This window comes from Schistocerca americana, chromosome 4 (assembly GCF_021461395.2).
Source record: "Schistocerca americana isolate TAMUIC-IGC-003095 chromosome 4, iqSchAmer2.1, whole genome shotgun sequence".
NCBI classification, from domain to species: domain Eukaryota; kingdom Metazoa; phylum Arthropoda; class Insecta; order Orthoptera; family Acrididae; genus Schistocerca; species Schistocerca americana.
The window spans coordinates 833,857,315-833,874,972 of NC_060122.1; the positions used below are offsets into that span (position 1 = coordinate 833,857,315).

Below are 17,658 nucleotides of genomic sequence, written 5' to 3' on the forward strand. Positions count from 1 at the left end.
GCCCGTGGCGTCTGTTTTAAGTAGTTGACGTTTTGTCTGTGCGTCGGAAAATGTTGAGTGTACAGAAAGAACAGCGTGTTAACATCAAATTTTGTTTCAAACTAGAAAAATCTGCAAGTCAAACGTTTGTAATGTTACGACAAGTGTACGGCGATGATTGTTTATCGCGAACACAAGTGTTTGAGTGGTTTAAACGATTTAAAGATGGCCGCGAAGACACCAGTGATGACACTCGCACTGGCAGACCATTGTCAGCAAAAACTGATGCAAACATTGAAAAAATCGGTAAACTTGTTCGACAAGATCGCCGTTTAACAATCAGAGCAGTGTCTGAGTTAACAGGAGTTGACAAGGAAAGTGTTAGGCAGATTCTTCATGAAAGTTTCAACATGAACAAAGTGTGTTCAAAAATGGTTCCAAAGTGTCTCACAATTGAAGAGACGGAACGCCGAAGAATGATTTGTTCTGACATCCTGGAAAACATTGAAAGTGATCCCACCATCTTACAAAATGTTATTACTTGCGATGAATCGTGGTTTTTTACTTACGATCCCGAAACTAAACGCCAATCGATGCATTGGAAAACTCATGGTTCTCCACGACAAAAAAAGCACGAATGTCAAAATCGAAATTCAAGGCAATGATGATTGTTTTTTTTGACATCAAAGGGATTGTGCACATTGATTGGGTACCAGAGGGACAAACAGTGAATCAGCATTACTACATTAGCGTCCTGGCTACCCTACGTGAGCGAGTACGGAGAAAACGGAACGATTTGTGGAGAAAAAAGTCATGGATCCTTCACCAAGACAATGCCCCAGCTCACAGTGCGTTGTCAGTGAAGACGTTTTTGGCAAAACACAGCATTCCCATCTTAGATCATCCACCCTACTCACCTGATTTGGCCCCCTGTGACTTTTTTCTTTTCCCTAAAGTCAAGTCAGCTTTGAAAGGAACTAGATTTGAGACTGTTGAAGCAGTAAAAGAAAAAGCGACGGAAGTAATGTATAGACTTACCGAAAATGATCTGCAGCATTGCTATGAACAGTGGAAAATTTGTATGGAGCGGTGTAGAGACCGAGGAGGAGAGTGCATTGAAGGAGATAACATGAAATTGTAAATAATTGTAAATAAATGTTTTTTCCAGCATCAGTCCGGTTTTTTTTTCTAGCCGCACCTCGTATGACATTATGGAATGAAAGTAGACAAAGTATGCAAGCTTTTTCATTTTTATGTCGCCTATGTCTGCTAACACTCGAATTCCAAATACATTCTGTGGTGTGCTCCTCCCAACTGAATTTATTATCAAGTTGTAATCCCAGGAATTTAAGACTGTCAACCTCTTCTATCTGCTCTTCTTCATACTTTATGCATATGCTGGGTGGAAACCTCTTACAGGTTCTGAATTGCATATAGTGAGTCTTTTCCAATTTTAATGTCAGTTAGTTGGCTTTAAACCATTTATTATTATCCATGAAAATATCATTAGCAGATCGTTCTAGAACTACACTCGACATACTATTTCTTGCAATACTTTCATCATCTGCAAACAAAACGAACTCTGCATCTGGCAGTGTAACTGATGAGAGATGTATACAAGAATAAGCAATGGCCCTAAGATGGATCCTTGTGGAACACCACATGTAATTTCTTCCCATTCTGATGATGACTGATGACTTAATTCACTCGTCCCTTGCACTGATGTCCTTTGTTTCCTGTTAGCGAGGTCTGGCTTGAACTATTTTGCAGCACTGCCCGTGACACCAATGACATCATCATCTTCATTTTCTTCTTCTAGAGTTTCTAGCCACTGACCGAGTCTGATTAGAACACAAGTCTCTCCGTCTTTTCCTGACCTCCAGCTATGTCTCTCTCTGCACTCTGTCCCAGTCTTCATCACACGTTACTTCACCCCAACGATCCATCTGTCTCTCGGTCTCCATTTGGGTCTCTTGTCTCCTATTGTCACCCCATGGACTTTTCTCAGTATCCAGCCAACTTTCATTAACAATCCCATACCATCTTAAACGTTTCTTTTTTATGGTGTCTTGCATGAGTTACTCTCCCACTACTTGTCTTACCGCATCATTCGTTACTCTATTCGTTCTAGTAAATCATGTTCTCCTTTCTTGATATTTAATCTCTCAAACCCATATCCTGCTCACCTGCCTTTTCTTCATTACCCCCATTTCTGAGGCATACGTGAGAAATGAAGCATAATACTCGTACGCTCGGCACAATATTTCCTTAATTTATGGTGGTGCATCCTTGCTCCAGATATCTTCCACTCTGCAGGAAACATAGGCTCACCTTCATTTTTCACTCATCACCTTACCATTCTCCCTACTGTCTTTTATTATGCCCCCAGCAACCTGAAATTTTCCTTTCTTATTACTTACCCTCTCATACTTATAACCATTCTGTTCTGCTCTTAAATATTTCACATTGTCACCGTTACTACATATTTCTTTGCATTAAATTTTAGCCCATACTGTGTGCCACTTCTCCCACACATTTACCCTTTCTTGTACATTTCCTTCTCCATTTCTTCACATCATTAAATCACCTGCAAACTTCAGTGCTTTGATATCTTCATCTGCTATTCGCACTGCAACCCACGTCATTAACTCATGCGTAATGGTGGCGAAAAGTAGAAAGTAGTGCACAGCTCTGCTTCAGCCCATTTTTCTGTTCAAACCACTCTTCTCTCCTCCCACTTTGACACAACTCTCGCTTTCTTGATAGATTTCAGTTATTCCTCTCAAAACCAGTCTTCGAATTCCCCTTTCCTGAAGTGATTTAGATCTTGCCTCTTTTCACAGTATCATACTCCTCCTCAGTGCCCACGAAAACCAATTTCTCACCAGGCTCATAGTGCCTTTTTTGGATCTGCCTTACACTATAGGTTAGATCGACTGTTGATTTTCCTGCTCCAAACTCACATTGTTCCTCTCACTGTCCTCCTCTTTCAGTCCTCCTCCCTCCTCCTACTATCTTCCATACTCTCTTTTCAAATGGTTCAAATGGCTCTGAGCACTATGGGACTTAACATCTGAGGTCATCAGTCCCCTAGAACTTAGAACTACTTAAACCTAACTAACCTAAGGACATCACACAACACCCAGTCATCACGAGGCAGAGAAAATCCCTGACCCCGCTGGGAACTCTCTTTTCCATAATATTCTCAGATAACATGGCAGTATGATACACCAAAGTAATTCTCCTATAATTCTGACATACTTTGCTGCAACTATTCTAAAAACTCACATTTCGATTCCACTTTCCCAGTCTCGAGGAGTCCTTCCTTTCCAAACAGGGAATGGATATTACAGTTTCAAGTCTAGATATTGATTTCAAGCTTTTGAAACAGAAAAAGATTTGCTCAGAGTCTTTTTGGATCATCAGTCACCTGATTCTTTTGTTTTACACTCTTGTATTTACTTCTTCATTTCAGAGCAGCACTTGCACGCAGGGTCATCAGTTATCTGTTGTATGTATTCCAATATCCGTCTTCCACTAAGGTTTTATCCTCTACAGCTCCCTGTTGTACCATGAAAGTTATTCCCTGATGTTTTAACACATGTCCTATCAGTCTATCCCTTCTTATCGTCAATATTTTCCGCAAAGTTTCTCTCCTGACCGATGACGCACCTCCTCATTTCTTGTATTAGCAGTCCACTTTCGCAGTCTTAAATCGCAAGTGCTGTGATTTTCTTCTTTCCCAGTTTTACAATGTTACTTATAATCCGTCTTGACTGCAAAATCTTTATTCATATGACCGGTTTCGGTTCCCCTAGAACCATCAGATCTGATATTTCGGTTACAGGAGTAACCCGTCCACACACACAGCAACCTTCACATGCTGCGTGACATCACATCACATGTGACACATGTCATCTTCTTCTTGTACTTCGACGGTGTCTTGAGCAATCTTCTTGCCATATATCTGACGGGCAATTCTGCCTTGCTCCATTCTAACAACATGGCCCACCTGTTGCGTATTTCTTGCTTTGGCGACGATCACTACCAAGGTTTGGTCGGCTAGCCTCTCTGGTTCCTCGTTGGACCTCCAAACCCATTTTTATGTTGACTGGATCACTGGTGCTCTTCTTTTTTGGTCATACTCCAGCCTTCGGCTAGTATAACAGTACTGGCCTGATGACTGCAGAAGTGCCGCAACACGGCGTGGCATGAACTAGACTAATGTCTGAAGTGCGGCTGAAGGGAACTGACACTATGAATCGTGCAGGGCTGTCCATAAATCCGTAAGAGTACGAGGGGGTGGAGAACTTTTCTGAACAGCACTTTGCAGGGCATCCCAGATATACTCAATTATGTCCATGTCTGGGGAGTTTGATGGCCAGCGGAAGTGTTTAAACTCAGAAGAGTGTTCCTGGAGCCACTCTGTAGCAATTCTGGACGTTTGGGGTGTCGCATTGTCCTGCTGGAATTGCCAAAGTTCGTCGGAATGCACAATGGACATGAATGGATGCAGGTGATCCGACAGGATGCTTACGTACGTGTCACCTGTCAGAGTCGTATCTGGACGTAGCAGGGATCCCATGTCACTCCAGCTGCTCACGCCCCACGCCATTACAGGGCCTCCACCATCTTCGAAAGCCCCCTGCTGACGTGTAGGGTCCATGGATCCATGAGGCTGTCTCCATACCGGTACACGTACATCCACTCGATAGAATTTGAATCGAGACTCGTGTGACCAGGCAACACGTTTCCAGTCATCAACAATGTTGGTGTTGATGGGCCCAGGCGAGACACGAAGCTTAGTATCGTGCAGTCATCAAGGGTACACGAGTAGACCTTCGGCTCTGAAAGCCCATATCGATGACGTTTCTTTGAATGGTTGGCACGCTGACAGCTGTTGATGTCCCATCATTGAAATCTGCAGCAATTTGCGGAAGTATAGCACTTCGGTCACGTTGAACGATTCTGTTGAGTCGTCGTTGGCCCCGTTCCTGCGGGATCTTTATCCGGTCGCAGTAGTGTTGGAGATTTGATGTTTTACTATATTCCTGACATCCACGGTGCACTTGTGAAATAGTCGTACAGGAAAATCCTCACTACATTGCTACCTCGGAGATGCAGTGTACCACCACTCGTGCGCCGACTATAACACGACGTTCAAACTCACTTAAATCTTGATAACCTGCCATTGAAACAGCAGTAACCGATGTAACAACTGCGCCAGGCATTTGTTGTCTTAACATAGGCGTTGCCGACTGCAGCGTCGTATCCTACCTATTTCCATATCCCTGTATTTTAATTCGCGCGCCCATAACAGTTTCTTTGGCACTTCAGGGTATTTGAAGCTAGGAGTGTTGGGGAAAGTGTAGTTTTCTACGTTAAAGTTATCACGTTATCCTTTAGTCATATTTTTCCTTTGTATGATCACATATTTTGTTTCTTCTTCATTAATTTTTAAACTTACTTTCACGGTGCTTTCATTTAGCTTCTTTCACAATTGTTGTTTCCTATTAAAACTTTTGTCATCTGCATAGGGCAGTATATTTGATTGTCTTTCTGTGAAGTTTCCATTTGTTGCTCGTTTGGTTTCTCTTACCACATTTTCCATGACAAGGTTGAAGAAATTTGGGGATAGAACATCGCCTTGCTTCAGTCCAGTTTTGTTGTGAAACAGGCGACACTGAGTCGCAGTATGCCACCCTGGTTACTGCCTTCTGCTTACATATTTTGATCAGGCTGAGCTTCTTGAGGATTCTGTATTCTGCCATGATTTCCAATTCCATCCTTCTGTGCACTGAATCGTAGGCCCTCTGAAAGTATGAACAGGTAATGGATGCTCTTGTTGTATTCCCATATTATTTTATTGATGGTCTTGATGCAGAATACGCTGTCTACTGTTCACATATTTTTGATGTATTGACCAGTCACGGTCTGCCATCTCTGCCTCTTTCACTCTTTGCCCATCCTGCTTTCTTTACGTCCAAGGACAGAAACTCAGGTTGAAAACTTCCTGAGATTATACATGTAGCATCTTTGATAGCTTACAACAATATCCAACCAGACAACTCAGAGCATGCCATTCTTCAGCCATGTAATAACATAAGGAATTAATCCACTGAATGAGAACACTAAGAAAATGGTAGAGAAGTGTATCCTTAAATAAAGCAGCCTTCTTTCTTAGGTGACTGGTACTTTTCTTCCAAAACATATAAAAGATGATCGGAATAGTTTCATGATCTTTAGGTCGTATCAATGTTGACTAAAGAGAAATGGGAAATACTGTGCCGTTCAATGGTGATCAAGTCACATTGTCAGGAAAACATATTTAAGGTCATATCTCTTTGTACTAGCTTCGCAGAAGGGGATGTAGTATTAGAGGTACGTGTTGTGTCGACGACGTATCATTAGAGTCGGAACAGAAGTTTGGATTGTGGAAGAATCGGAAACGAGATCGGGAGTTTCTTTTCAAAGGACCATGCCGGTATTTGAATTAAGGCATTTGCGGAAATGACGGAGAACCTAATACTCTGTGGCTATTCGGGGACATGAACATACGTTCTCCTGAATACAGATCTAGTGCCTTACGGCCTGGCCATCTACAATCTAAAAGGATTTTGTAGATGGTTGTTTCTTCCGTACTCAGTTTCTGGTCATTAATACAGGGACAAAATGTACGTCATATTGATTACGACCAAGTACGATTCTGCATCAAATTTTGACTTTCTTTTACATCAAGAGCGAATGGATTCTCATCTGTCAAAGCGGACATTAAAGGTACGTTTGGCAAACAAGAATAAAGTGTACTGAGCATTCTCCAATACCAGAGAAACAGTGCGGTGAATGTCCTGAAGAGCACCACAGCAATTCGGTCGAAACGTCGTCAATTTACTTGCTTTGGGCCACTGTTGTTCAGGGAACCTCTCCCGGTACAAACGTTGAGTCTCATGGCCATTATTGTCCGCCAATCCGTACGGTAAATCGGCATCTTCCAAATCCCCTTTCGCATACATTTTCACTGCACCGTACTGGAATCCAGGTGCGCCATGAACTAAACACTTGTTGCGAGGTGCTTCCTACTAGCAGAATAATTAAATCAGCTGCATTTCAATACACGCCAAAAAAGTGAGTCACATATCAACATTATCTTCCTTAAATTGGAACAGCAACCTCTGATGGTGAACCTGAGAATTACAACTTAAATTTACATTCTAAAAAAATGGTTCAAATGGCTCTAAACACTATGGGACTTAACATCTGAGGTCGTCAGTCGCCTAGACTTAGAACTACTGAAACCTAACTAACCTAAGGACATGACACACATCCATGCCCGTGGCAGGATTCGATCCTGCGACCGTTGCAGTAGCGCGGTTGCGGACTGAAGCGCCTAGAAACGCTCGGCCACAGCGGCCGGCTGTACATTCTAACAAAAACGTAACGATGACGTCATTTTGAGCAACTCATGTACGAAAATGTTTGGTGTAATTCCGGTACGTTTTCTTTCTTTCTGTTTCCCATGATTGTTGTGATACTGAAGAGAAGCAGAAAATCAGCTCTAAAATGTAAACAAAGCTTTTCCGGACCCTGCCACAACTTTTTGTTGCTCATAAGGTTTATATTCAGGGTGAACCAAAATTCAAGCACTTGGACGCCACAGCATGATTCCTTACACACTACCAGCACAAAAATGTCTGTAATAAAATTTCGTGCCAATCATATTTTCCCGAACAAATGAAAGACAAAGAAAGGCAATTTGGTAACTCTGTAATCAAACGTACGATGAGGGGGATTTGTTGTAGATAATGCAACTTTAAATCGATTCTCCAGAATCTATTTTTTACTACCATTTATAATAGCGCCTACAGCTGTGATTCATTTACTTTTTCTTCACCGAGTCGTCATACAGTACTGTACAGTTGTGCAGCCCACTTAGTACACTGGCTACAGTATTACGTTAGAACACTCGAGTTCGCGAATTCTATTCCGTGTATAGATTAACTTCGTTTAACTTCCTCGTTTTAGACAGCATGATATTGTACCTGGCTTCTTAATCTATAAACAAATGCAGTAGGTCTCATACAGAGCACGTGCTCTCATTTAGTGCTAACACGCAAGTGAGTTACAGCCCTATCTCATTAGTCTAAATTCAAGTGAAGATTTCGGAGAAACATTATCCAGCGAGTCGCCAAACGTTCGGAGATCTGAGTGTGTTGTGAAAAGCACGCTGTCACTCACAGTGCATTTAAAATATTACATCTGTCTGCTGCCACTGAAAGTAATTGGCATACGTATGTTTAACCTACTTATTGATAAGTTTTGTAATTATTTCTGTGCTACGGCATATAATTTATTTTTAACTATGATTACTCTTCACGAATATTTGTGACGTATCTGGTAAATACTTGTTGTGCTCAACGTTTAAAAAATATACTTGTGGATTTCGTACCGTTTCATAAGCAGTGTATCTGCATTATTGGGCAGATCGAAATTAGAAAATTAAAAAAAAGAAACGGACAAGTTCGAGTGGGATTCTCACTTCATTAAATATTAATAATAATAATAACAAAACTAAGTATAATAGTAATAACGACTTCATGTGGTTCCGTGCCCTGGCCCAGGTCTTTATAGCGGACGCCACTTTGTGGGCCTGCGTGTCCCTGACCTACCCCATTTACCCAAGCGGGGAAGCAGGCCTACAGTTTATCGTGCAATAAAACCACGAGTTGCTTCTCGTGACTCCTCACATCGTTGAGAAGTGAAGACTAGGTTAAAATGAAGGAAGAAAAATTCGTGTGTCGACATCTCGGTTTCCAAGCACGCGTTTTTCCACCAGACCACTACCCTTCACAGGTATATAAGTATTTGCAATTTATTTACAGGTTTTGATAAGAGAGTTAGCGAGTTTCTAAATATGTGACTTATATGGCCGTACCTTATGATTGCATGGACTTACAAGCTTAACTTATTCACACCGCCAAGGGACCGTAGACATTACTGTTGTTGTTGTTATCTTCAGTTCTGAGACTGGTTTGATGCAGCTCTCCATGCTACTCTATCCTGTGCAAGCTTCTTCATCTCCCAGTACCTACTGCAACCTACATCCTTCTGAATCTGCTTAGTGTATTCATCTCTTGGTCTCCCTCTACGATTTTTACCCTCCACGGTGCCCTCCACTGCTAAATTTGTGATCCCTCGATGCCTCAAAACATGTCCTACCAACCGATCCCTTCTTCTAGTCAAGTTGTGCCACAAACTCCTCTTCTCCCCAATCCTACTCAATACCTCCTCATTAGTTACGTGATCTACCCACCTTATCTTCAGCATTTCAGCATTCTTCTGTAGCACCACATTTCGAAAGCTTCTATTCTCTTCTTGTCCAAACTAGTTATCGTCCATGTTTCACTTCCATACATGGCCACACTCCATACAAATACTTCAACAAACGACTTCCTGACACTTAAAATCTATACTCGATGTTAACAAGTTTATCTTCTTCAGAAACGCTTTCCTTGCCATTGCCAGTCTACATTTTATATCCTCTCTGCTTCGACCATCATCGGTTATTTTACTCCCTAAATAGCAAAACTCCTTTACTACTTTAAGTGTCTCATTTCCTAATCTAATTCCCTCACCATCACCCGACTTAATTTGACTACATTCCATTATCCTCGTTTTGCTTTTGTTGATGTACATCTTATATCCTCCTTTCAAGACACTGTCCATTCCCTTCAACTGCTCTTCCAAGTCCTTTGCTGTCTCTGACACAATTACAATGTCATCGGCGAACCTCAAAGTTTTTACTTCTTCTCCATGAATTTTAATACCTACTCCGAATTTTTCTTTTGTTTCCTTCACTGCTTGCTCAATATACAGATTGAATAACATCGGGGACAGGCTACAACCCTGTCTCACTCCTTTCCCAACCACTGCTTCCCTTTCATGCCCCTCGACTCTTATAACTGCCATCTGGTTTCTGTACAAATTGTAAATAGCCTTTCGCTCCCTGTACTTTACCCCTGCCACCTTCAGAATTTGAAAGAGAGTATTCCAGTTAACATTGTCAAAAGCTTTCTCTAAGTCTACAAATGCTAGAAACGTAGGTTTGCTTTTTCTTAATCTTTCTTCTAAGATAAGTCGTAAGGTCAGTATTGCCTCACGTGTTCCAACATTTCTACGGAATCCAAACTGATCTTCCCCGAGGTCGGCTTCTACCAGTTTTTCCATTCGTCTGTAAAGAATTCACGTTAGTATTTTGCAGACATTACTATTTGACATAAATTTCAGCTTCATACCCTTACCCGTTCCTGAGAAAAATGGGTCTTAACAGTTGCACAGACAGACGAGCAAAAACGCGATCCTATTACGTTTCTGTTTTTCCGATTGAGATACGGAACCATCCAGTGCACTAACTGGGTAGCAAGCCTACTTGTAATGAGTGAACGTTTTTGTCGTACATGACAGTATTCCCGAATTGCATGTATCTGATGTTCATTTTCTACAGAAAATGTACACAGGGCAAAATTCTGTTACATATTTATGCTGCTAGTCTGCAGGGAATCCCGCTGTGGTATCCAGTTGCGTGAATTTGCGTCCAAAGTGTGTAATGGGTGTACTTTGCTGGTGGACTAATAAAGAGACAATAGTGCTTCCACTTTAGGTGAATGTCGTGGTTGCCTTGCAGCGGACAACTGCCTGGACGACAGAGGTGGCGGTGGGCACAGCCACGGTCCATGGCGCCCTGGTGGCGGCGGCACCAGCAGCTGGGGCCGCGGCTGGGGGCAGGCTGGAGGCGGCACCTGGTCTGGCGGGGGCGGCGCTGGGAGTGGCAGCTATCCTGGTGGGGGCGGGCGCCCCCATGCCGGGAGCGGAGGCTTCTCCGGTGGGCCGCGGCCCGGCGCTGGCGGTGGGAGCTTTCCCCATGCCGGCCACGCCGGCTTCCACCCTGGGGGCGGCGGGGGCTGGTACAACCAGAGGCCCAGCTTCCACCCCAGCAGTAGCGGCGGCGGCTATCCCAGCGGAGGCGGGGGCTCGTACCCCAGCGGTGGCGGCGGAGGCTACCCCAGTGGAGGCGGTCACTACCCAGCTCCAGGTGGAACCCACCACGGCGGGGCAGGAGCGCGGCCTCACGGTGGTCGCTACCCCACAGGGCCCGTTTATCCTAGTGGCGGTGGTGGTTATCCTGGGTACCCTGGATATCCGAGTGGGGGTGGAAGCTACCCTAGTGGAGCAGGTCACGGCGGTTATCCTAGTGGTGGTGGTGGTGGTGGTGGCGGCTACCCTAGCGGGGGTGCTGGCTACCCCAGCGGAGGCGGTGGCTACCCCAGTGGCAGTGGAGGCTACCCCAATGCTGGGGGCGGCTACTACCCAAGCGCTGGGGGCTGCAGTGGGCGGTGCCACCCCACTCACCCCACAGCCGGAACCGGCGGCAGTAGCGGACCACACCTCGGAGGGGGAACCGTCGGGTTTTATGGAAGGCGGAAGAAGAGCCATTGGTCTAAGTAAATGCACGACCTCCCTCTCTCATAGTTCCCAATGTACTTTTATCTGGACTCCATCTCTGCAGACTGTTCTAAAAAGGGGCAAGGCATCGCCATTACCTGCCAAGTTCTGTGAGAATTAATCGTATTTTAGCATAAGATCTAGCATAGTTAGACCCATAAAGACTGTAATTTATTTAGGCTTTTTGTTAAACATTGTTATTTGTAGTACGTAGTCCACTGATGCATATCGAATATAACATCGACATTTTCTTTTCTTCACAATTCGTTAGCTGACGGCAAGTGATACAACGATCTCTATTTGTAAGTTTCCTTACATCACAAACACGTAATTTAATACTGATATACCTCGGCTGTCACCGTCAGATTACGGTCTATTGTTGAAGCCAAAGTTTAATTCCTAATTTACTTACGCGTTTTTAATTTATCCATGTTTAGATGTAAGACCGTTGGGGTACTCGACCTGAAAAATGAAATGGCTGTTAAACCACGCACCATACAAAAGCACTGAGTTGACACCTTTCAAAATAACGTATCCTGCATCATTTGGAAATATCTACACACAAGAATCTTTGTTGCACGGAACACACAAACTTTCATCCACAATAAGTCTTAGCATGGATGCACATTTGTAAATGCTGGATACAAATTCCATGTAATGAGGTCTTGTTTACAGATATTTACGATGCTGAAGGCTCGTTCCTTCGAAACACGTTAAATTACTGCTCATGCATTGTGCGTGGACCCAACATTTTTCAAGATACTTACGTCTGAACTGTAAGGTTTTACGAGTAACGTTCTAATATTCCTATCTTGATAAGAAATTGTTAGAGCAAAATGAAAAATCTTATATTTACAACCATGTTTTTCTGAGAGCGTTCAAATATAATAGAGACTGCTATGCTACCATACGTTTCCGGTAGCGGTCCACGTATTATAATGATGTAAGATGTCAACGACTTCGTAAGTTGTGCGTGGAATTCATTCGCTGTGTTATTTTCTGCCTTTACTGTCTTCTTCGTATACAGATAACCTAAAGAGGTGAGTTACAAAATCGGGTTGCTAGAAGGTAATTCCTCCTTTTTGATGCTTACAATAATCTGTGTGTGTCTCCATTGATAAACGTCTAAATTTCCTAACAGGCAATGACAGAAGCTACTGCGAACGTGATGGTTCTCTATTATTGAACGCCTATTGCAACAACGACAGTGATAATTTTACGTGATCTCTTTTGAAAGTATTTATTTTAAAGACAAGATTTTCGTCACACCCAGTAGACTATCGACGCTGTAAGGCGGAAACATGAAAGAGCTTGAAATATAGTGTGAGAACTTTCTGTGAATTACGACATCTCTTACGTGAGACAGGCCTGGAGTGACTCACATTGTCCACCGTTTGCGTAATGACGACTCCAGGGGCCTGTATAAAGGCAAACCATGCGAAGGCAAGTCTAACTTGAAACCCGTAGATGTATTAAAACAGTCCGTGCAATATTTCTAATATTGTAATTACTTTTCTGTTTACTGAACAATGTATCTTCTATTGTGAAATAAAACTGTTTCTCTCATTTCCAGCAGCACAGTCTTGAGTCATTTCCATCTTTTATTCTTAAACAAAAATGTTTACTTCATTTTCTGTAGCACAACAACATCTATAATTTTACTGACAGGTTTGTAAAGCTTTCTACAATTATAGACTACTGCAATTTGAAACTTCTGGTCTCATATTTTCGGAACGTACGCTTTCTCTAAAGTAATTAACTTATTTGACGTTATTTGTCTCATGCATTTGCCACCTCAACGTTAATTAAGAAGCAGGTAAAATAAATTATTGTTAAAATTTCTCTGTTATAATACAAGGCTCTTCATCAAGGCACCTCGGAATCTTGTAAACCACAATACGTATTTATACAAAAGCTACCTAACGTACCTTCGTGCACACTGCCGGATGGCAACGTAGGAGGTACGTGTGTTAAAATCCTGTTTCTGGCCACGGATTGGACAAACTGAACATTCATGTCTCACTACCAGCGCGGGCTGTTGAATGAGTCATGTGATACGCTCTCGCCATCTGAGTTACCCGAAAATGTACCTCACAACAGTGCCACTCTACAAGTTTGATGTCTGCACGGATTCTGTTCTGATAGCCTTGCCGTTATAGTCTGTTATGAAAGATCATTCTCGATATACTTCACTACAAAGTGAAAGGTTCTTTCTCAAACCAATCCTCGGAATATGGCGTATTCTCATTACCACTTCTCCCAGAAGTGCTACGCCCGCAAGTCACTGGGAAGTTGAATTTCACGTCGGTTGGTAGCAAGCATTAAGGTGGCTCACTAGATAACACCGCCGCCTACGGAATCTTTATTTGACATCATTTCACGTTTTTCACTGTTTTTGTCGTCTCCAGGATCTGCGATACACTGAACTAAAAAAAGAATCTGTACAAAGTAGTTAAATCGTGCAAGATAGTAATGAAAGAGAGATTTACATTGATCTGGAGAAAGAAAGGCAAGACGTTCAACTGGCAAGGGACAATCACAGACCGAATGCACGTTATTAGAATGTTCAGTCTGCCAGAAGCGATAAGTGTCAACTGTCTCCGTGAGGTGCGAGGCCCAGAAGAGACACTCTTCGTCTACCAGAGGGTGGCAACCCGTAAAGCTCACCCACAAGAACGATTCAAAAGTGTAACAAATACGTCATCATGAATACAGTCGCTGGAAATACAGCACTACTGAGCAACGTGTGTTAACAAATATAATTGTAGACCGAACATACAGACATAAAGCAGTCATCAATGAATACTGAAAACAACTGAAGGTACTTACTGATCACAAAGGACACTATGCTCTCAGATCCTCTAAAACCACGATCTCCGCTCTGCCTTCCAAATCCGTCAACCACTCGAACCCTCGATGAACATATTTACTGTCTGTCTCTTCTCTCCCACATTCGACATCTTTTGATTGTCCTGTACTGCCCAGAACACGACCTCCAACTCCCTATCGTTATACCCGAGATTGTCGTATTAGCAGCCTTCTCACTCTCCAGCGATGGCACCAACACATCCCCCCCCCCCTGCCCCCGTCCCACCCCTATAAGTTTTAAACTTGTTGTATATAAATAAACGTACCTACTATGCTGTCATAATAGGAGGAGAGGTGATACTCCTACGTGGCGCGTCCCAGGTGGCGGATAGGTAAGTCCCGTTTACCGGCGGACTTGAGTGAAATAAAATAGCTCTTGGCGACCAAACACACCCTCTGCGGTTAACAACCGTAGTTGTAAATCGGAGCTTGCTCAAACTAAGGTTGACAACCTTCGAAAGTCAAAAATGGAAAGGTCTTTTAGGAAAAAAATTCCACCGTCCTGCTCAAAAAGGCAGGAAAAGGCTACATCGGATTCGGTGGGTAGTCAACTAGAAGACAGCAACGAATCGGAGCGTTTGCAACCAACAAAATGCACACTAAAACACAAAAAGAAGATTAAACATGAGCCAATAAATTATATACCAACACACAACATAAACTCACTACTTCAGACCGGAAAACTCAAGGGGCTCACAGATGAACTAAATAAACAAAAAAATTTAATAACAGGGATCCAAGAAATGAGAAACACCACAGAGGACCCATTCGAATCACAAGGATACAGAATTTATAATGGGAAACCAGGACCGAGGGCAATGAAACAATGTCCCAAGTTCGGAACAGGGTTTTAAGTAAACATAAGAATAATAGATTAATTAACGGATTTCCAAGCAGTATCACCAAGAATTGCGACTCTAAGCTTTAAAACAATGAATAAAACCTATACAATAATAAACGCACATGCCCCAACAAATGAAACAAATTGTCTATCAAAATCAAAGGAAGAGGCAGATAAATTTTGGGACCTTCTAGAACAAACTGTGAACAGAGTAAATAAAAATAATGTAAAAATCTTATTGGGATATTTCAATGCTCAGTTGGGAAAAGCAAGGAAAAATAAAGATATAACTGTAAAATGGAGTCCACATAAATTTACGAACAAAAACGGTCAAAGACTTGTAGAACTCTGCAGAGAACACAACCTAATATCTAAATCAACATACTTTAAGAGAAAGCCAAGTAAACTTAAAACATGGAAACATCCAGACTGGAGGAAGGGAGAGTGGCAGCTAGACCATGTCAGTATGGACAAAAATTTTCATAAGGAGATCCACAATGTTAAAGTACTGAGAGGAGTAGACACAGGCTCAGACCATTATATAGTTAAAATTAAAATCAAATTCACTCCGTTAAAGAAGAGGACCGGAAAAACTAATAAAATAAAAAGGTTTGACCCACATCAGCTAATTAAAAATAATAAATACCAACAAATAACACAAACCATCAAATTAACAGATGATCTAGAACAACTAGTGCCTAATCTTAAAAAAGAAGCAGAGAATCTAGCTCCCTTGAGCCCCCGAAGGAAACATGCCTGGTGGACATCAGAATGTGACAAATTCCATGAAGATAGACACCAAGCATGGTTAAAGTTTCAAACACCTGAAACTGACGATAATGCCATCATCCTAAAAAATGAAAGAAAAAAAATTCACACAAAATATTAAAAGAATCAAGAGAGGATTCCATAAAGATATTATAAACTCTTTAGAAGGTAATTATCATAAAACCAACTCCAGGAACTACTATAAAATCTTTGGGAAACAACTACAACAGTATGAGGCCCCTACACTAATACTGAATGATGAAGATGGAAGAATGACACACAGTAACAAGGAAAACGCAGAAATCATGGCAAAAGCATTTAACAAACTTCTGAATTGCGAGGAACCCAAAGAACTCTTACAAATCAACATAAATACCCCAATAAAAACCAAACCTAACAAACTAGACCCTCCAACTTTCCAAGAAGTAGAAAAAATTCTTAAAGAACAAAAAAATTATGAGGCATGTGGAGAAGATCAGGTTTTTGTTGAAATGCGGATATATGCAAGTGACACAGTCAAGACATCCTTACACATGCCTCTAACAAAAATTTGGGTAACAGAACGATTCCCCGAACATTGGACCACAGCTATCATCCACCCACTATACAAAAAGGGAGATAAGAGCAACCCGGACAACTACAGAGGAATCTCTCTCCTAGATTGCACATAAAAAATTCTATCCAAGATCCTATATGAAAGAATCAAGGAGCAATTAGAACAGGAGTTAAGGGAATATCAGGGAGGGTTCAGACCATGGAGAAGCTGTGCAGAGCAGATAATTAGTTTAAAATTGATTATGGCATACTACAAGAAACGGAACAAACCTCTGGCAATAACATTTGTAGATTTTAAGAAGGCATATGACTGTCTCCACAGACCTTCAGTATTAAAAATTTTAAGAAATCTAGGACTCCATCCAAAACTAATTAAAATAATACAACTCACTCTAACCAACACCAAATCAAAAGTGAAGTTTAGAGGAGAAATTTCGGAACCATTCCTCATAAAAACAGGCTTAAGAGAAGGTGACTGCCTATCACCATTACTGTTCAACTGTGCACTGGAATACATAATGAGAGATTGGTACAAGGTCAATCCAAAGATGATAAGAATTGGAAGTGCAAAAGATGGTATTAGCTTAAACTGCATGGGATTCGCTGATGATCTTGCTCTCCTAGCCAACACCGTTCAAGAAGCCAGGCAACAAGTGAAATCACTACAAGAAATAGAGAAAGTAGGCCTTAGAATATCATTTGAAAAAACGGAGATTATGCTAACTGATCCACCACTTGCAAACAAAATTACAATAAGAGAACAGGAAATCAAAATTGCCGATAAATTTAAATATTTAGGCGAAATAATAACATACAATCTAAATGAGAAGCCATCATGGCAGAATAGAATAAAAAAACTGAAGTACGCAAATTACATTACCAAAACTACATACGACAAAAAAAGCCTATCTATAGATGCAAAATTAAAACACTATAAAACAGTTACACAACCAGAAATAACGTATGCAACTGAAACTATCTTCAAAACAACTAATACAGTAGAAATTGACAGAATACTAAAAATAGAAAGAAGAATAATTAGGACATGTATAAATAAACAGTATAAAATAAATGGACACTGGAGAATAGCATCAAATGAAACAGTACATAAGAAAATAGAACCAGTCATGAGCACGATCAGGAAGAAA

General features: G+C 41.7%; 1 protein-coding gene across 1 annotated transcript in view; it reads left to right on the forward strand.

The window, feature by feature from the left end:
• The window catches only part of LOC124613842 (glycine-rich protein DOT1-like), a 92,063-nt gene extending 79,010 nt beyond the window's left edge, over window positions 1-13,053 (forward strand). The window contains exon 4 of the mRNA XM_047142565.1: window positions 10,661-13,053. Within this exon, the coding sequence (XP_046998521.1) occupies window positions 10,661-11,481 (821 nt within the window). The 3' untranslated portion in view covers window positions 11,482-13,053. The remainder of the gene's footprint in view (window positions 1-10,660) is intronic.
• The last annotated feature ends 4,605 nt before the right edge of the window (window positions 13,054-17,658 follow it).